General features: G+C 33.6%; 1 protein-coding gene across 1 annotated transcript in view; it reads left to right on the forward strand.

The window, feature by feature from the left end:
* Positions 1 to 11,320: 11,320 nt before the first annotated feature.
* Positions 11,321 to 18,244, forward strand: part of LOC128231148 (sushi, von Willebrand factor type A, EGF and pentraxin domain-containing protein 1-like) — a 30,020-nt gene continuing 23,096 nt past the window's right edge. Inside the window, exons 1-3 of the mRNA XM_052943604.1 lie at positions 11,321 to 11,478; positions 15,126 to 15,277; positions 16,610 to 16,779. Coding sequence (XP_052799564.1) covers positions 15,148 to 15,277; positions 16,610 to 16,779 — 300 coding nt within the window. The 5' untranslated portion in view covers positions 11,321 to 11,478; positions 15,126 to 15,147. The remainder of the gene's footprint in view (positions 11,479 to 15,125; positions 15,278 to 16,609; positions 16,780 to 18,244) is intronic.

Genomic DNA, 18,244 nt, shown 5'->3' on the forward strand with positions numbered 1-18,244 from the left:
GTAGTTGAAATGCAAGCAGATCTCAAAATAGGCACAGGTCAGAATTTGGAGGGAAGCTCCACTGCAATTGGTACTATATTGAAACGAAATCGTACCCCTGTATTAAAGATGTTCTCATACGGTATCACATACTCCGGTTTTCGAAGTGTGTCTTGGAAAAAAGAAAGAAAATCAGATAAATTATAAATCATATTGACGTATGTATTCAGAAAAAAGGGCACAGCTGCACCACGGAATAATAATAATAATAATAATAATAATAATAATACATTAGCTCATTGTCTTTGCCCCACCGATAACTTGTGGAGCTGGTGTTTGGTTGACATGCTATAGGTAAAACTATGTTTATGGGTATATAAAAGTAAAACATTGTTTTCGTCCGCATTTATATAACAATCTTCATTAATTTGGATGTGTTTGATATCGAAGTAAAACGCAATAATGTGACATGTTAAGTAAAAAAAATACGTCACCAGCAGAACTATTATTCAAACATTGTTTTTTTATTAAAAACTTAATTTAAAAAACTTAGTCGTCCATCAGTTGAATTAAGCGGAACTGCAATGTCAATATATTCCGAAGATACAGAACAGAACAGGACATTTATTGTTATTTCTTTATTGTTATAAGTTGAACATAAACATTTCATAGTTGTTACTTGTTACAATACCATTGACATGGCATGGCAATAACAGGTACAAATGAGAATGCGATATGCATATCAAAAATCAAAAGATGAACACATGTAAAAATAAAGTGAAACATTATTATTCAAAACGATGATCATTGCGATTCTTACCAGTACTCTATGCGTTTACTGGCGATTTTGAACAGTGAAAAGGGCTAAAGGGAGATAAAAACCAAAACATTTTTTGCGATAATCTCACTGCATCAAACGGTGAGGTTTACATGAACATTGTGGACGCAACTTACAGGCGCTTAAAATGTAATTTTATAGTAACTACTAGTCCAATGTAAAAAAGCTTCTTAGAGCTCATCATACAATGAAACCGGAACATTAACCTTCAAATACGATTTTAGGTGGTTAACCAGATGAATTTATATGACACACAACATCTTTTAGAGCAATGGGCGTGAAATAAGTAGTTGGACGTTGATCCGTTCTTACAAAAGTTCTAATTTCTCATGGTCTCCATTGATACCGTGTGGCGTCAAATATGATTATATTCTCAATTAGTTGTTATATATTTCTTGGTTTTTTTTTGCTGGCATGGCTGCCCAATCAAGGTCAAGGTCAAACTGCCAATTAATTTTAAATAAATTTCATTGTATGTCATACACTAGATAATGCCTATTTTAAACTAGCAAAATTAATCTTATCACAAAATGTTATTGCATTAAATACACTTTAGTAAATAAAACACACTGTTGTTTATTGAGTTAAATCCTACACAGTTTTAAAATCATCAATTGTATAAAATCGCTAAAATCACGGAAAAAATAAGTAGTTCATTAAAGATGATATATTTGTGTTTGATTTTAATTCGAATCACATTTACTGAATTATTTGTTTGCTACATACAATCATTAGACTAAATTTAGAGCATGTTTGTTTCATTATGTAATATATTTACGACATTAATGTAAACTGCTAGGACATATTTGGGGTCAGACTACTCTACCCACTAATGGCAATTTATATTTTTATATATATGTATATTGAGTCACTTAACAGATTAATAAATTGTGTATCATCGTCTTTTTCTTATTTCATGTATCATTAAGCAAATTAAAGTATAATCATGTTTGTGCTTTCAATTTTGTGAGCAAAATAGTCCATTTTCTGATAGATTGGTATGCATAGAATTTGCTCATATGTATAATTCAAATTATTCATCTCTCAAAATATAAACGACAATAGAAAACTAGCGATGTATGTTTGTAAAGCTATAAATTTAAGAAATCTTATTTTTATTATTACGGATAGGTATTGAAAATAAAGTTATTCTCTCCTTACGCTTTTGTTTTTGATATATAGTATGAAATTATTAACTTTATATTGTTAAGTTATTATTAAGTAACTTGATATTTGTATGACTACTGACTATGAAATATCAATTATTTTCTACTGCTTGTGTACGCACGGGCATATTACCTAATGTATTTGAAGCAAAACATAACCCTTCCAAACAACAAACAGCTAGTTTGAAAGATGTTTGAGTTACTTTTAAGTTAAGTATCACTATATGTTAGTTTAGAATATACAACTTGTATTAATAATGATTATATACCATTGTTACCAACATTTCCAATCGTTAAGCGGTTTTGTTTACTGTATGTTTTTATAAATAATTGTTAAATGTGTTTCTTTAAATATAATTTTACAAATATGAGGTAGGTTGCCCTTTTTCAATTACAGTTTCAAAACGTTAAAAACATAACGGACAAACAAAAGTTAGTTGTTTCGAATTCTGCTTTGAATTCCAGTATATGTTTACTGGAGAAAGCTTTCTTTTCAATATTTGATAAAAATATATGCATTCAGAGTTATTTCACAATATTAATAAGTTCCTAGATTATGTATTTATTTTTCCAAGTATATATTTTAAAAATCCGTTTCAATACTGCTTGTTTATTTTAAAATAAAAATAACAAAACGAAATTCAATTCCATGTATAGTCAACAAAAGGTCGAACATAATTGTAGGGACTAGATAATATAAATGTGTCAACCAAATGATCATGAAAAATGTATTCATTTACATGTTTGGCTTCACGTAATCTTTGTCAAATTTTGTTATGATTCACGTCCTCGGACACCCCATAATTACCCAAGGACACACCAGGACTACTGTAAGGCATCTAAAACTGTCGTTTGGCTACACTTAAACATTCAAGGACTTAACATTCACTCCGTAGGACTTCCTTAGATTCCCAATGACTGCTCAATGAGAATTACCCAATGACACCCTAGAGCAACCCAATGCGCGCGCAGCTTAGCAAAATGTCGCAAAATTTGAAATCATTGAAAAAAATGTAATTTTTCTTGATAAATAAACTGATCCAGGATATAATGGATAAGAAAGTGTTAGAAAGTGTTATCTAATGTATACTACATTATCAGTAGTTACCTACAAGCCAATCTTAACCTAAAAAGTGACATTTGGACCTTTATACCTGTTTACCTGTCCGAATGCCTAGTAGACGGAGAAAGAGAAACAAGTATTCTCCTGGGCTAAAACCATCTTTAAAAAAACACAGGCAGCTAGTAACTGAGTACAGTGATAGTGACATCTCCGAATACCTTGAATCCTATGATTCGCCGGAAGAAAAGTTTTACGAACTAGTGGAAGAGAGTGACACTGCTAGTACGTCCGAAACTACCCCACCCACTGTCAAAACTACTGATAACACAACCTTGCCAGCTTTACCTGCTTCAGACTTTACAACAGGTATGGCGCAACTCACTGCTGATGACATAAAGGCACTGAGTGCTCTGTTAGCTCCATTAATTGTCAAAGACATTAAATTGGAATTAAAAGCAACAAGTTTTGTCTGAAATTAAAGAGGAAATTACATCAACTATTAACAATCAAACTAAACGGCTAAATGATGAAATCAGTTCACTTAAACAAGAAAATATCAATCTGAAGAATGAGCTCCTAGCGGCCCGTCTTGAAACGGATGAGCTTGCACAATATGGCAGACGCATGTGTATTGACATTTGCGGTATTCCTGGAGATACCGGGGCCTTCGATGAACCCATCGAAGAAAAGATATTGGACGCATGTAACCGTGTCGGCATCCAATTATCTCCCGCAGACATAGACAAATGCCATCGAAAAGGTAAATTTAGGCAAGAGACTAACAGTCAGAGAAAAAATATTTACCAACTCTGAAGCTCGTCAACGTGTATATGACAACAGGAAGAAGATTGGCAAACAAGTTTTCATTCAAGACAATTTGACACCACTCCGCGAGAAACTTAGTTTTGAACCTCGCAAGCTGAAGCGAGCAGGAACTATTGACAAAACCTGGGTGTCAGGATGCAGAGTGTTTATTTTGATGAAAAACGATTCTCGTTGCATAGTGATCAGCTGCATCGAGCAAATTGAGGCCATCACGAACGGACGCCCACTTCCGGATGCCCCCCTCCCCCGATAAGACAATCCCTGTCGTCTGGACTCATTTATTTGTGACCACCGTGCTTAAACAGTTTGGTTTTTATATTTGTACATATCGTAATGTTTACTATTCTGTACATTGACCCATTAACCTTATAGTATTATAGTAGTCTATATACACCATTGATAAATCTTTACGTCGATGAAGTGTCCATTCATTTATATTGGCAGGCATGTAATTTATAAATCCACTCACCCGTGCAACCGTTCACCTTGTACTTTTTATCATCGCAATTTTCTCACTAATCAGTCATTTCATATCAGCTGGTATTTCACATTCACATCAAACTGAACGGTTTAAATTGCACTGGTAACCCGTTAGATTTTGTTTTTAATAATCCACTTTAGGATGCTATAGTTATTTTATTGTAATTGTCTACTTGAAATAGATTAACACGTTTACTTCCCCTAGTTACAATATATCCATTTGTAATTGATATGAGCGGCTTATGTTAATTTTACCTTATTCAATTGTCAACAGTCGCCTCCCTTTTACGGCTAAATCGTTTTTTAATTTATTTCTTTTTTTGTGAATAATTATCACAATCCTGTAGTTAACATATACCGAGATTTGAATTTGTTTTTGTTTACAAATAGAACTTGCCATTTCGATAAACGCGTCTTTACAGTCGATCAGACAGATATAACATGGATTATTTTTCTTATAGTCGATAGATCAATATGGAAAGGTTTCAGTTTATTTATTTATTTCTTTTTTGTTTTTTCTTCTTTTTCATTATTTCATTGAAATGTTCTTCATGGTATTCATGTTTTCTCATGTTCTTTACCCCTTCTGTTTTTTCTGTCCTGTGCTCCTATTCTTTTTAATGTGCTCACTTGGACTGTTTCCTACAACCCTCTGGCAACCGAGTTTAAGTGTCGACGTCATCAAATGATGACTTGTGACATAGCAACTTACAGAATTGCCATAGGGTTGTACAACGCAAAACTCGTTCGTTTTTCTGGTTTTTGTACTTTCCGTATTAGACCTTTCAGGAACCTAGCAAATTTCTTCACTACTCTGCTTTACTTTTTTCACGAATTTCTTCACCGATTTACTCATGTTGTAAATACTGCCGTCGTTAAACTTACTCCCAGCATCGTTATGGTGATGGTGCTTAATACTAGCACCGACTGTATTCATGAACAAAATAACCTAGCTGTGATCAATCGTCTAAATCTAACATATTTCAATCGAATAATGCCCAGTTTAATCCTACTATCGGGCGACATTGAGTCTAATCCAGGACCTAACGGTGATCAGGCGACATGCTTTTCAATTCTTCACCAAAATATCAGAAGTATTCGATCAAAGTTAGATTACATCAAAGATGAGCTTATAGACTTTGACATTTTGTGTTTCACGGAGACACATATTTCTCCTGATATTAATGATGATTTCCTACAACTTGATGATCATGAATTCCTGTTCCGAAAAGACAATTCTTCCCATTCGGGCGGTTTCTTAATTTCGGCCTCCTTTAGACCTATGCGTAGGCTAGACTTAGAATTATATCTTCCCGAATCGCTTTGGGTAGAAATTAGATACAAGACTGAATGTTTCCTTATATGCTTATTATATCGCAATCCTCATCTTAGAATTAAATTTTGGGACCGTGTTAATATTTGCCTTGAAAAGGCTTCTGACTTGTGTGAAAATATTATTCCTCTGGGTGACATTAACGAAGATCAGCTGAACCCCTCAAACCACAAATTTAAAGATACTATGCTACTTAATAATCTACATAATGTCATAAACACGCCGACTAGAGTAACGAATACTTCTTGTACTTTATTAGACCCTATCGCGGTATCAGAAAATACAAGTGTCCTAAATTCAGGAGTTTCTGAAACTATTTCACACATAAGTGATCATTTTTCGACATACGCATTCATCAAAAGTAATTTCGTATCAAATTCTTCAATTAAAAGAAAGGTGTGGAACAATAAAAAAGCGGATTTTAACCAAATGAACGCTCTCATTTCAAGCACTGATTGGCGCATATTGAACGAGGGAAGTATTGACGAAGCCGCAAATGAGTTCACTAATATTTTCATCAGAATAGCTGAAAGATGCATCCCAACTCACTTTGCAACTATACGAAATTTAGATATGCCTTGGTACAACTCAGAAATTAGAAAACTATCGCACAAGCGTGATAAGCTAAAGAAAAAAGCCACTTTCTCGAACAAACCAGGCGATTGGAATATAAGAACATAAGGAACAAAGTTACTAATATGATTAAACATGCAAAGGAATTATTTTACAGTAACTTGGAAAATACAATGGTTGAGTTTAATAGTTCAAATCCGCGTTTATATTGGAAAACTGTTCGAATGCTTCTAAAAAAGAATGCAAGCAATGGAAATAGTATACCTTCGTTACACAACCCAGATAATTCGTATTCGTTTACTGACTTGGAAAAAGCAGATTCCCTGAACGATTATTTTGTTTCTATCTCTAGTGTTGACGATCTCAATGTTATTTTGCCGACGTTTAACCTAAAAACACGGAGCGAACTCATTAATATATCTGTTACCGAAACCGAAATAACAGATGTTATTGATAACCTCGATTCTAACAAAGCTAGCGGTCCAGACGAAATAAGCCATAAAATGCTAAAAGCAACCTCATCATCAGTATGCACTCCCCTCTGTATTCTCTTCAATAGATCTCTAACTTAATGTTCTTACCCCACAAAATGGAAACTCGCAAACGTTATGCCTCTATTCAAAAAGGCGATAGTACCTGTTTATCCAATTATAGACCTATATCTCTGATTAGTTGCGTAGGAAAGATATTGGAACGTATCGTTTTCAAACACGCATAGACAACTTTATGCATCATAACAATCTTATTTTCAAAAATCAGTCAGGATTTATACCTGGCCATTCTACAACATATCAGCTTATTGATATCTACAATCAAATAAGCAAGTCATTCGATGATAAACTAGCAACTACCTTAGTTTTCTGTGACATATCCAAGGCATTTGATAGAGTTTGGCACCGCGGACTTTTCAAACTTAAAGAGTATGGAATTACCGGTAATGTAATCAACTGGATATCCCATTACTTACAAAATCGAAGTCAATGAGTGTTCATTGGCACATCCTTTTCCCAGTTCAAACCCATTACAGCAGGTGTACCACAGGGCTCAGTATTGGGCCCTCTGCTCTTTCTCATATACATTAACGACATAGCGGACGCACTACAAAAAACAACTAGACTTTTTGCAGATAATAGTTCCCTTGCTGTCTCGTCAGCTAAAACAGAATATATGGAGAATACTATAAATGCTGACATGCAAACCATTTCTGACTGGTCAAAACAATGGCTTGTTCAATTCAACCCATCAAAAACTCAAGCAATGTTTTGCGCACTGTCAAATAAACCGCGCCCACATCTTGTATATAATTCAACAACACTCACTTATTACGACACACACAAACACTTAGGGGTCACTCTAAGTTCTGACAGAACCTGGCATCAACATATTGAAAACATAATTGCTTCTGCAAAAAAGGTTCTTGGTTCAATGCAAGCTCTCAAATTTAAACTTTGTCGAAAATCTCTCAATCAAATTTATCTTTCCTACTTAAGACCAATCCTTGAATATGCTTCAGTAGTATGGGATAATTGTACTGAATATGAAAAAGAAACACTCTAGAAACTTCAATATGAGGCAGCTAGAATTGTTACAGGTCTTACACGGTCTGTGTCATTTGCAAACTTGATTAAAGAAATTGGTTGGATTTCCTTATCGGATAGAAGAACAATACAAAAACTCATCCTAGTCTATCAATATGAAAGTGGAGAACTACCATCTTATCTATCGCAGCTCTTCCCAATGACCGTAAATGACTCTAACCCTTATAGTCTACGAAACAGTGAAAATTTAGTAACACTTAATAGGAGATTAGAAATCTACAGTCGTTCAACAATTCCTTCTGCCATCTCATTGTGGAATAAACTCGATGTAGACACAAGACACTCGCCTTCACTCTCGTCTTGCAAGCGCAATTTACAACAAAGGTTTAAAGGGCCTGATGTTTCATCGTTATTTGTCTGTGGAGAACGCCGCTGGTCGGTTTATCATGCACGCATAAGAAATAATTGCAGTGATCTCAATATAGACTTGTTTAATAATCACATTAGAGACTCTCTGCTATGTGGTCACTGTAATACTGAAGAAAATGTCGAACATTACTTCTTTAAATGCTCACTATTTATAGTCGAAAGACAGAGACTTTTTCGTAGCACTAGACAATTTCATCCTCTGAGCACTAACAAACTACTTTACGGATCTTCTAACCTCTCTTATGATGATAATGTTGTAATATTTACGGAAGTGCACCACTATATAAAGTACAGTAATCGCTTCTTAGACACTCCACAGTAAACACAAGGAGTACTCCACCTCTCTCATCTTTCACTTTTTCTCTCTTGATATCTCTAGCTCTTCTCGTCAATCTTATTTCTTACACTTAGCTAAAATTCTACTTTATCTGTTATTATTTATTGCATTATACGATTTATTAATTAGAAATATTTTGTATCGTAGTTATTTGACACATTATTCTTATTCCTATGTATATGAACATTACATAAATGCATGAATTGGTTTCATAGTTTATGTGACAACGTAATCATTTTTGCTTTTCATGTGACATTTTGGGAAAGTGATGTTGGTAAAACTCGTGGCCCAATCCCTTTGCATGTCCTTTTTATATGTACGTAAGCTTTGTTACTTTGAACTGTTTCTGTTCCTTTGTTGTTATCATCATCATATAATGTGTAAATGTATCGCCATGCAATAAAATATGTTTAAACTAGAGCAACCCAAGGACACCCTAGAACTACCCAATGACATCCAGGACTCCCAAAGGATATCCATGGACTGCCCAAAGACACATCACGAGTACTCAAATATATCCCAAGATAACCCAATTACACTCCAGATATATCAATAAACGCTCTTGGACTGCCTTTTGACACTAATGGATTGCCAAATTACATTCAAGAACTACGAATGACCTTTAAGGACTGCCCAAGGACTATAATACAACACTCAAAGAATGCCCAAAGATACATGAAGATTACCCAAGGACACACTATTCTAGCCAATGCCACCCCTGGGCTATCCAAGGACACAACATGACTACTCAGGACTGCCCAATGATAATACAAAGACACTCTTCAATAACTACCCAAGAGCACCTTTAAAACAAAAGAAAAGCTGCCAAGGACTACTCACTGACACTCCAGATCTATCAAATGACAATATATGACTGCCTTAGGACACTAATGGACAACCCAATGACATGCAAGGACTACCCAAGAACTGCTCAGTAATAATAATACTGTAGGACAACCGAATAACACCAATCTCATTAAAATCAGATCCCCAATACACGCTTCACGACGTTACGCTTTGTACATAACGTAATGAAATGAAGTGAACGTCACGATATGATTTTAATGAGATTGGAATAACACAAGATGACCACCCAAGCACACTCCATGACTACCCTAGTACCATTCAATTCCAGGGACAGTCTAGGTCTACCCAAGGACACTTCACAACTACCTATGTACTTCCCACGACTACCCAACGATAGCCCAGTATTATACAAGGACCCTGTGTGACAACTCAGAAACACAAGATAACTTCCCAAGCCACTCTAAGATTACCCAAGCACCGTTCATCACTACACAAGTACACTTTATGACTACAAACGACACGCTTGACTACCTATGGACATTTATACATGGATAATAAGTCCATAGTTATTCTGTATAAATAGGTTAAACAAAATGTCTAAAGGTTTTGCTGTATTTACCAATAGCGGCAAACTATTTTTTTAATTTTAAACAAAAGAAAAATTCATTTTTTTTACTTTAAAGCGTAATAAAGGCATTTTACAGACAATATCATGGCATTTATTATAAGAAATTAAATATATTTTAAAGCTTAATATGCATACAGCCAAATTAGATCGTCTTTTAAAAAGGTTGTCAAGAGAGTATGTGTACTTAAGGCAAAAAGCGCATATATATTTACAGAATAACATTTTTTCATTATCACTATATACATTACATATAGGGTCAATGTGACCCTTTATTCAAACAGTGATATTTTTACAGAACTGCAAACACGTTTGTCCTAGTGATTAAATAGTTATTCAAAACCATTTAAAGTACATGTGTGTACCATAAGTCGCAATTCTGTCCGAAATCACATCTTAATGTTACTTTCCTCTATTGCGGTCTAACGCATGATCACGATTTCATTTCCATTTGAGGTCTTACAAAAATGCAGTTGAATTAATGGAAAATACGTATAAGGAAACGTTTGCTTTAAGTGCGGTATTTCATTAGTTGTCATTTAAATATGATTTTATTCATTTATCCACTGGTGATTCATATATTTGACGACGATAATATTATGTACATGGACTCGTGTTTTAACTTGAATAATAAATCACATTGTGAATATTCCATTTCCGACTAATGATTTTAATATTACCCTTTTTCTGAAATGATGATTTTTCTTACATGTATTGCAAATAAAAACACAACTTGTACTATGCCCTATATATATATATAGGGAAAACATAGGGAAAACAGTCATATATATACATAGGACTGTTTTCCCTATGGCCAAGGGCAATAGCAAATTAGATCGAAACGGTTATTATAACCAGGGCAGCGGTATATGGACATGAACTATTTTAGAGATTTTAGTTACGTGGTCTTTTTGTACACTTATATAATAGTATGAAAGCTTCAGCAAACATTAAAGAGTTGTTTTGCCTAGGGTTTAAAAAAAATGCCTGAAGGTGGTGTACACACGGATCAAATAGCTAGCCAAAAGCTCTAGGGGAGAAAAATGGGGAAACATGTAAATACTTAAAATTTAAATTAAAAAGTGCGCTGATTCCTAACATTTCCAGTAAAAGAAACAGTTTACAACTAATACGATAAGGCAATAATTTATAAACTATTCATTAAAAGTTCGTCAGGGAAAAAGTTTAGAAAATGTTCATGTATTTTTTAATGCAAAGTTATGATCGATCAAAATGTGTTTAAGTGGTTTTCTTTTCTGTCGTTAAACCAATTTGGTTACGAGCTCATGGTTATCGGTGCGTGAGACGTTTACGTAACTGTTCGCTAACAAGCGGTTGCACAGAAAGTTGAGAGATAGTAGATTACGTTACGAAGCAGTTCCGCCTTTAGTTTTGTTTCAGGCGCGCTGGAGTAGGGAGCAGTTGGAACTTCACTTAATACTGCATCATTGTGTTATGAGCAAATAGGACGTTTTTAGTTGTAATGTAAGTAGAAGTCAGATCAAACTTTAATATATAACTAAATAATAGTTTTTTTGCGTAAATGTGTAATGATTGATTATTTTTTGGATATAATTTTTAAATACTGTATTTGTATGATCTCTGTTTTTTCATAGTTGAATACTACATTGTAAACAAGATACTGATGTGCCTTAATGTGCCATGTTTATAAATAAAGTTATAAATAAATTATTATTATTATTATTATTATTATTATTATTATTATTATTATTATTATTATTATTATTATTATTATTATTTGGTTCATTATTGAAAAAACAAAACAATCGTTTCTGGTAAAAAAAAATACAGGAATGGAATGAAATTACAGTTCAGAAATATAGGACTCTAATTGTCGAACAATCAGAATGTTCTTTGAAGATCCGATTGTGACGAAAAAGACAAACAAACAGCAACATTATATATAGTTAATTGCAATATGTGTTTAATTATAAAAAAATCTGATTGTAAATTTATCACAACATTAAAACAGTTATTGTGCTGTCTATTCTTTAACAATATATATTGGGACCAGTGTTAGGTTGTATACACGCTAACCAATTTAAACCCCAAATATTTACACCACGACTTCCATTCCTTAAATAAACTGCCTTTTGAAATTGCGAATAATTTCCGATGATCGCATCGTCTTCGGATATGTTCGGATCACGTATGAGCGCGTATTAATATAAATGTAAAATGAAAGTTGTTTATTTTGTTATTGCTTTTATAATGTCAGCAAGTGACGAAAAACTTAAATCAACATGTTGGAAAGTGTTAATTTATGATATGTTAAATATTTTGTTGTCAATTATTGATAACGATATTTTAATATCTCTGCCCGGGTTTGTTGTAATGTGGCGTGGTATGTTCTTCTTTGAGAGTTAGTTATTTTTTTACTTATTGGTTCATCTCTTTAGTTTGCATCGATTCATATTTAATAGTTACCAAAAGTTTTGATATAAATTATTTGCAGTGTATTGTATTATATTATTGTATTGTATTATATTTTATTGCATTGCATTTTCAATTTCGAATAAGATGGCGAACGGTAATGGACAATTTAAATTGATTAAACTAAATTGTAGACCTATATTTCATATGAAAGGTATGTCAAGTTTAATTAACTTTTGACATTTATTGTTTCGGAGCCTGACTTTAAATGTTTTAATAAAAGATATCCTCATTTTTGATAAGTTCTCTATCATTTTTCATGATCAGTTCATGTAATAAAGTGAACATTGTAAAATGTTATCTAGCTCACTATGCCATTTGCAAGGACAGCAAAAGAGTACGGCCAGGGTAAAAAGCTGGTAGGGAGACAAAAACATCGTTGGTCGTGTTAGTTAAAATTACTTTCGGTCGTATCATTTTTTTTTGTCAAAATATAAATGGTATTTGTCTATAGTACCAGTTTTACAGTTCCCTTTGTTAATTTTGATTGAAGAACATTGTTATATCTGATTGTCTAAGTGTCTTTTGGAAGATTTAATAATTAGAAATCGTCATAGCCATGGTGTCACCGTCGACGCAGAAACCGTTAAAGATTTTCAAACACAATTTGACAGAGGCAGTACGCTCCTACACAACATGACTCATGCATCTTTATCAATTAATGTTGAGTAATGCCCCGTTTAGTACGAAAAAAAAACAAAAACAAAAAACAACAGCTACAACAAAAGAAGAACATTTGCGGCGCTCATTGTATTAATCTGAATCCGTTGAGTCCGTTGAGCAATTTTAAACCTCCTTTGATATATGACTTTCTGTCATCTGACTTTTAAAGCTCTATATTCGCACACATTACTTCATTCCAGATCTCTTACAGACCACGACAAAATCACTTTGTGTTGATGTGAATTCAAATGTCAGTAAATAACAATAAATAATGTGCTCTTAAATTATGTACTTTAAAATATATCGGTCGTCGTGCCTTTTAATTAGTCAGTTGTTTTTTCTTTAATTGCAAAAAAGTGACGCTTTTATGATTTAATGGATTATGGTTGTTCACATTTGTCGATTGTTAATAGGATAATGAACTCTTATTCATACAAAAGATAACAATTTTATTCGTTAAATTCAAATGAAATCATTTCAGTTGTTAACCTATTTGTTTATTAAACTTTTTAACCAGAATGTGATTTATATGACACGACTTAATCATATATTACTGTTTATGTTCTTGGCAAGGACAACATCGTTTTTAATAGATTGTAAAAATAATGAATGGATTCATCAACATCACCTTATATTTGCATAAAATCAAAATCATAACCATCATTGAAGAATACGAATGAACACATTAAAGTCAACATTTGTTATGAAAATACAAATACAACGGCCTTTTTGAACGTTTAAAGAGCAAAGCTTGATATAAAGTAAACAAGACACACACTCCTTGTCACAATACAGCAATTCACAAATTTCATACATATTAAGATATCGTTACCAACACATGTTGATTCATTCTATAGTACAAAAACAAGAAGTGAATGTGGTTGAAATTTTTAGCTAAGTACGAGCTTTGTTTAAGGGTAAAAAGCATTATGGTTTGTTATGACCATATAGTTAATCGTGTCTTTTTCATGGATACAGTTCAGTTCAAACGGTTTAAACACAAATGACAGATAGACGTGGTAGTCAGCGCACACATATTTTCAGTGTTAGGAAGTTTTTGGTTCGAACGAACCTCAATCGGGAATATACTTTTGTAAAAAAGGAAATAAAGTTACGATATATTGTAACTGGGACGCTATTCCGGATACAAATGTTTTACCCGAAAAAGCAGCCAGTATTTCCTGATGCAACTCAATCTGGTAGCCTGCAATAATGCCTAGAAATACATCGTGGCATTTAAATGACGACACACTTTTTTGACTTTTTTTATAAAATTGATTTTATTAGATAAAAATTTGCGTATACATTTTAAGATGGGTTGATTTAAGAGACAGATCTTAAGTAAAGTAAAACCACTTGTGCAAACCAACGTTGTGGTTAAAGAGGCCTATACATGTATTAAAGTTTTAACACGTATACTGTCACGTGATAAACAGGTTAAGCTGCGGGTTTTCATTCGCCACGTTAAACATCCTGACTCATTGTAAGGATTTGCGAATATTGATAATATATATACATATATATTATTAAGCAGAATTAAAATTTGTCTCACTATCATGAATATAAATTTATACTAAAATAACTACAATATACATTTGCATGAGCATTTAAAAAAATAGACAATTTTATACTTGAATATATATTTAAAACGTTTTCATAATTTACGTAAATTTTTACTAAATGATTTCGTCTATTATGTAAAAGCATGGGTTAATTCAACATTGTATGTTGATACTTGTATGTTATATGCATTGAATCACTGTAAACATTTTAAATTCATGTATATGTCCACATAGGCCATGACCTTCTGGCTTTTCTGTTAATATATCTGAAACCCTGAAACTCATTCGAATCACGTGATAGCTCCAGCAATGATCTTATCAAATAAGTGAATTTTCGACAGCATAACTATTAAAATATCTGGAAGGCAATTCCGGACACAAGTTTTCAACTTGCGACCAGTATTACTGTGGATATTTTGGATCAATACACGAAAGCTTAAAATGCTCTTGCAGTTTTTGACATCAGCAGTCAACAATGTGGCGACAGCTGCAGCTAGTCCTCTACGTTGTTTGTGCGTCAAGCCCGGTGTGGTGCTTGCCCCCACCAGAACCAAAACCACCTATGAAGCCCATGCCCCAGCCAGGTCCGATAACACCCAAATCAGGTAGATCCTTACGTTTTTTGTCTATACTCACTCAAAGCTATTCGGCCAAAAATGTTCGTAAATGTTATGCCTAGTAACTTATTTGAAACTTTTTGGTGACGGAAAATGTAAAAATATGTTAAATTATTGAACTGTTTGACCCAAATGATTTTGAACAAAGTGTTTTTCGACCAAGAACTGATGAACAATGAGCTATCTAAGCTTATTTTCAGTAACCATAAAATAATTTAAGTACATCAAATGTGTAATATGCATGGATTATTTTTCGTGGCATTTACAATGTCAGCTCACAAAATTGATGGCGGTAGCGCTCATTTTCAATAAGTGTGATGTTTTGTCTTTTGAACATAATGATAAGCGGATAAGCCAAAACTCCGCGATTTTTTTTGTTTATGGTCTAAAAAATTATCGCGAAAAACAAAACAGTAGATTTCCTTAGATCATGAGGCTGAAAATTTCTCTGAAAATGGGGCGTTGCAGTAAAAATATGTGGCAGGTTCAAATGATATCTTAGACATGTTTAAGCGTCAGAATTTGTGATCACCAAGCCCGACAAGTGGATATCAAGTGGATTTTCTCCGGGTACTCCGTTTTTTTCCTAAACTCAATACCCATACTTTTATTGTGTCAAAGATGGTGACCTATATAAGTTTATATAACTGTCTATCTTTGAAAACGAATTGGAATTCAAACTTAAATATTACGGCTTGTTGGACAAACGTCTTACGTCTTTTAACGACTTTTAAAGTATTTTGAATCTAATTCATGTACTATAATAGATGAGAAAGTAAACTCACCAGTTTTAGATATATCATTTTTTTTTCAGAGTAATTGTTTTTTGTAAATATGTATCCTTTTGTTATACACATCTTGTTAAATAGACTTAGTGTTCTTTAAGTAGTGTTAACCAAGTTTATAATTAATTGAAATATTTTATTAAGAAATAGGGTTCAGCAGCCATTTATATGGAGTTATCTTATCGCATGTTTTGCACATTTAAATTTGATTTGATAATAGTTATAATTTGATAAATGTAGACACACCACTTATGATTTCGGTTTACTCTGACCAAACCAGTTTTATATAATTAGCTGCTGATAACTACAAACCTAACCATTAAATATGGGCATCTTTAAAACAATTTGGATACTATTGAAAGGTTATTCAAATTAATTTCATTATACGTTTCAACCTGGGTTTTTTCAAAGCTGTCGCCGATGTTCTAATGCTAATCATAAGCGTTAGTCAGAACAACGACGACACAAATGCTATATTGCATTTTTAAAACTCCTTGAATTTTCCCCAAATCATGCTGCTTTCATCCTGTTCCAGAATGTCGATCTATGATGGACTTGGTGCTAGTGTTAGACGGGTCTGACTCTATATCTACCGAAGACTATCAAACACAGCGCGTAGCATTAAATGAATTGGTAAAAGGCTATCACTTAGGACCTAAAGAATCGAGAGTTGGCTTGGTAGTATACAGTTCAACAATCGCACAGGTAATGATTCTATATATACGTATCTGTATGTCAAAATAATGTGTTTGGTATATATTCAAAGATAAAATGTTAGGCCTTATTTAGCCTATCCGCAAAGTATATGTCCCTGTTGCATCAAAACTATGTCAACAAAGCAACAACAATAACAACAACAACAACAACCCGGAATACTAGCATCGGCAGTCTGTGTATTATTGTTTGTAATATTCCTCCAAAGACAAAGGATAATTGTTAGTTTTAGTGTGAGATGCCAATATTTGTCAAATCTCTCTCTCTATATATATATATATATTGAAAAATCACGCCAAATGTCATCAAAAATTAATAGCATTTATGGCAACAAAAACGAAATGAGAAATAAATGCGAATTTATGAATCATATTGAAAACTGTGGTTTACAGCAAATGGTAAACTTTTGCACGCGAAATTTCAATATTTCGGATAGTTTTGCAACAAACGGACCGTCCTTGTCAACAAACCTGTTGGAAAGCTCACAATAGTAACACCCGTAGCATGATAGGTGAGCTCGGTAAAAGCAACCAAAAGGAATGTTAATGGCATATGACATCGAAGAAAATTGACAAAGTCAAATTATGTCAATAAATATAATGCTGAACTAGACCTTTTGAAACTCTTGAACGACAGCAATGTACACAAGTCAGCCGGTTCCGATCAGATATCAAGGGTGATACTGTAAAATGTTGGGTAAAGCGGCAGTTTACGCACTTGCAATTTTCTTACAGGTGTCATTTGCCATCAGTAATTTTATGGTAATTCAACGTGTTAAACTACCAAAGTAACAAGTAACAAATTAAATAGAATACGGCTCACCCGATAAACTACTCCGTCTTGCCAGATAGACCTTCTCAATTTACGACACTAACCTATTATTCTTTAAATATAACAACACTTTTGAAGAAAGGGGGTAAGAGCAAACCATTCAAATACCGGTCCGTTTCCCCTCATCCATATGCTGTAAATAATAAGAACATATAATACAAAGCAATATGTTTTCCCAATTGGATCATACTAATGTTTTATGTGATACACAATATGGTTGTGAATCACAACTCATTGTGTATAAAGAAGATCTGGCTAACAGTCTAAATGAAGGCGGGCAGATAGACGCTGTTCTGATTGATTATAGTTAAGTTCTCGACAAGGTCAATCACCGACGTCTTAGCAAAGTGGAGAAGTTACGGCGTGCACTGAACTTTCCTGGACTGCATCGCAGACTTTTTAACGGGACGAAGACAATCAATTGTTCCGAAAACTCGGCATTCTTCTTTCACACCCGTTACCTCTGGAGTACCACTGGAAACCGTATTAGGGCCGCTGCTTTTTATCGTTTAAATAACTCTGAGGTTATTCGACGATGATTGCCTCTTCCACATAAACATTCACTCAAATTTTGAAGCTATCACGCTTCAATAAGATCTGACAACTTGGCACATTTGGGATACAA

The sequence above is a fragment of the Mya arenaria genome, chromosome 4 (assembly GCF_026914265.1).
Source record: "Mya arenaria isolate MELC-2E11 chromosome 4, ASM2691426v1".
In the NCBI taxonomy this organism is placed as follows: Eukaryota; Metazoa; Mollusca; class Bivalvia; order Myida; family Myidae; genus Mya; species Mya arenaria.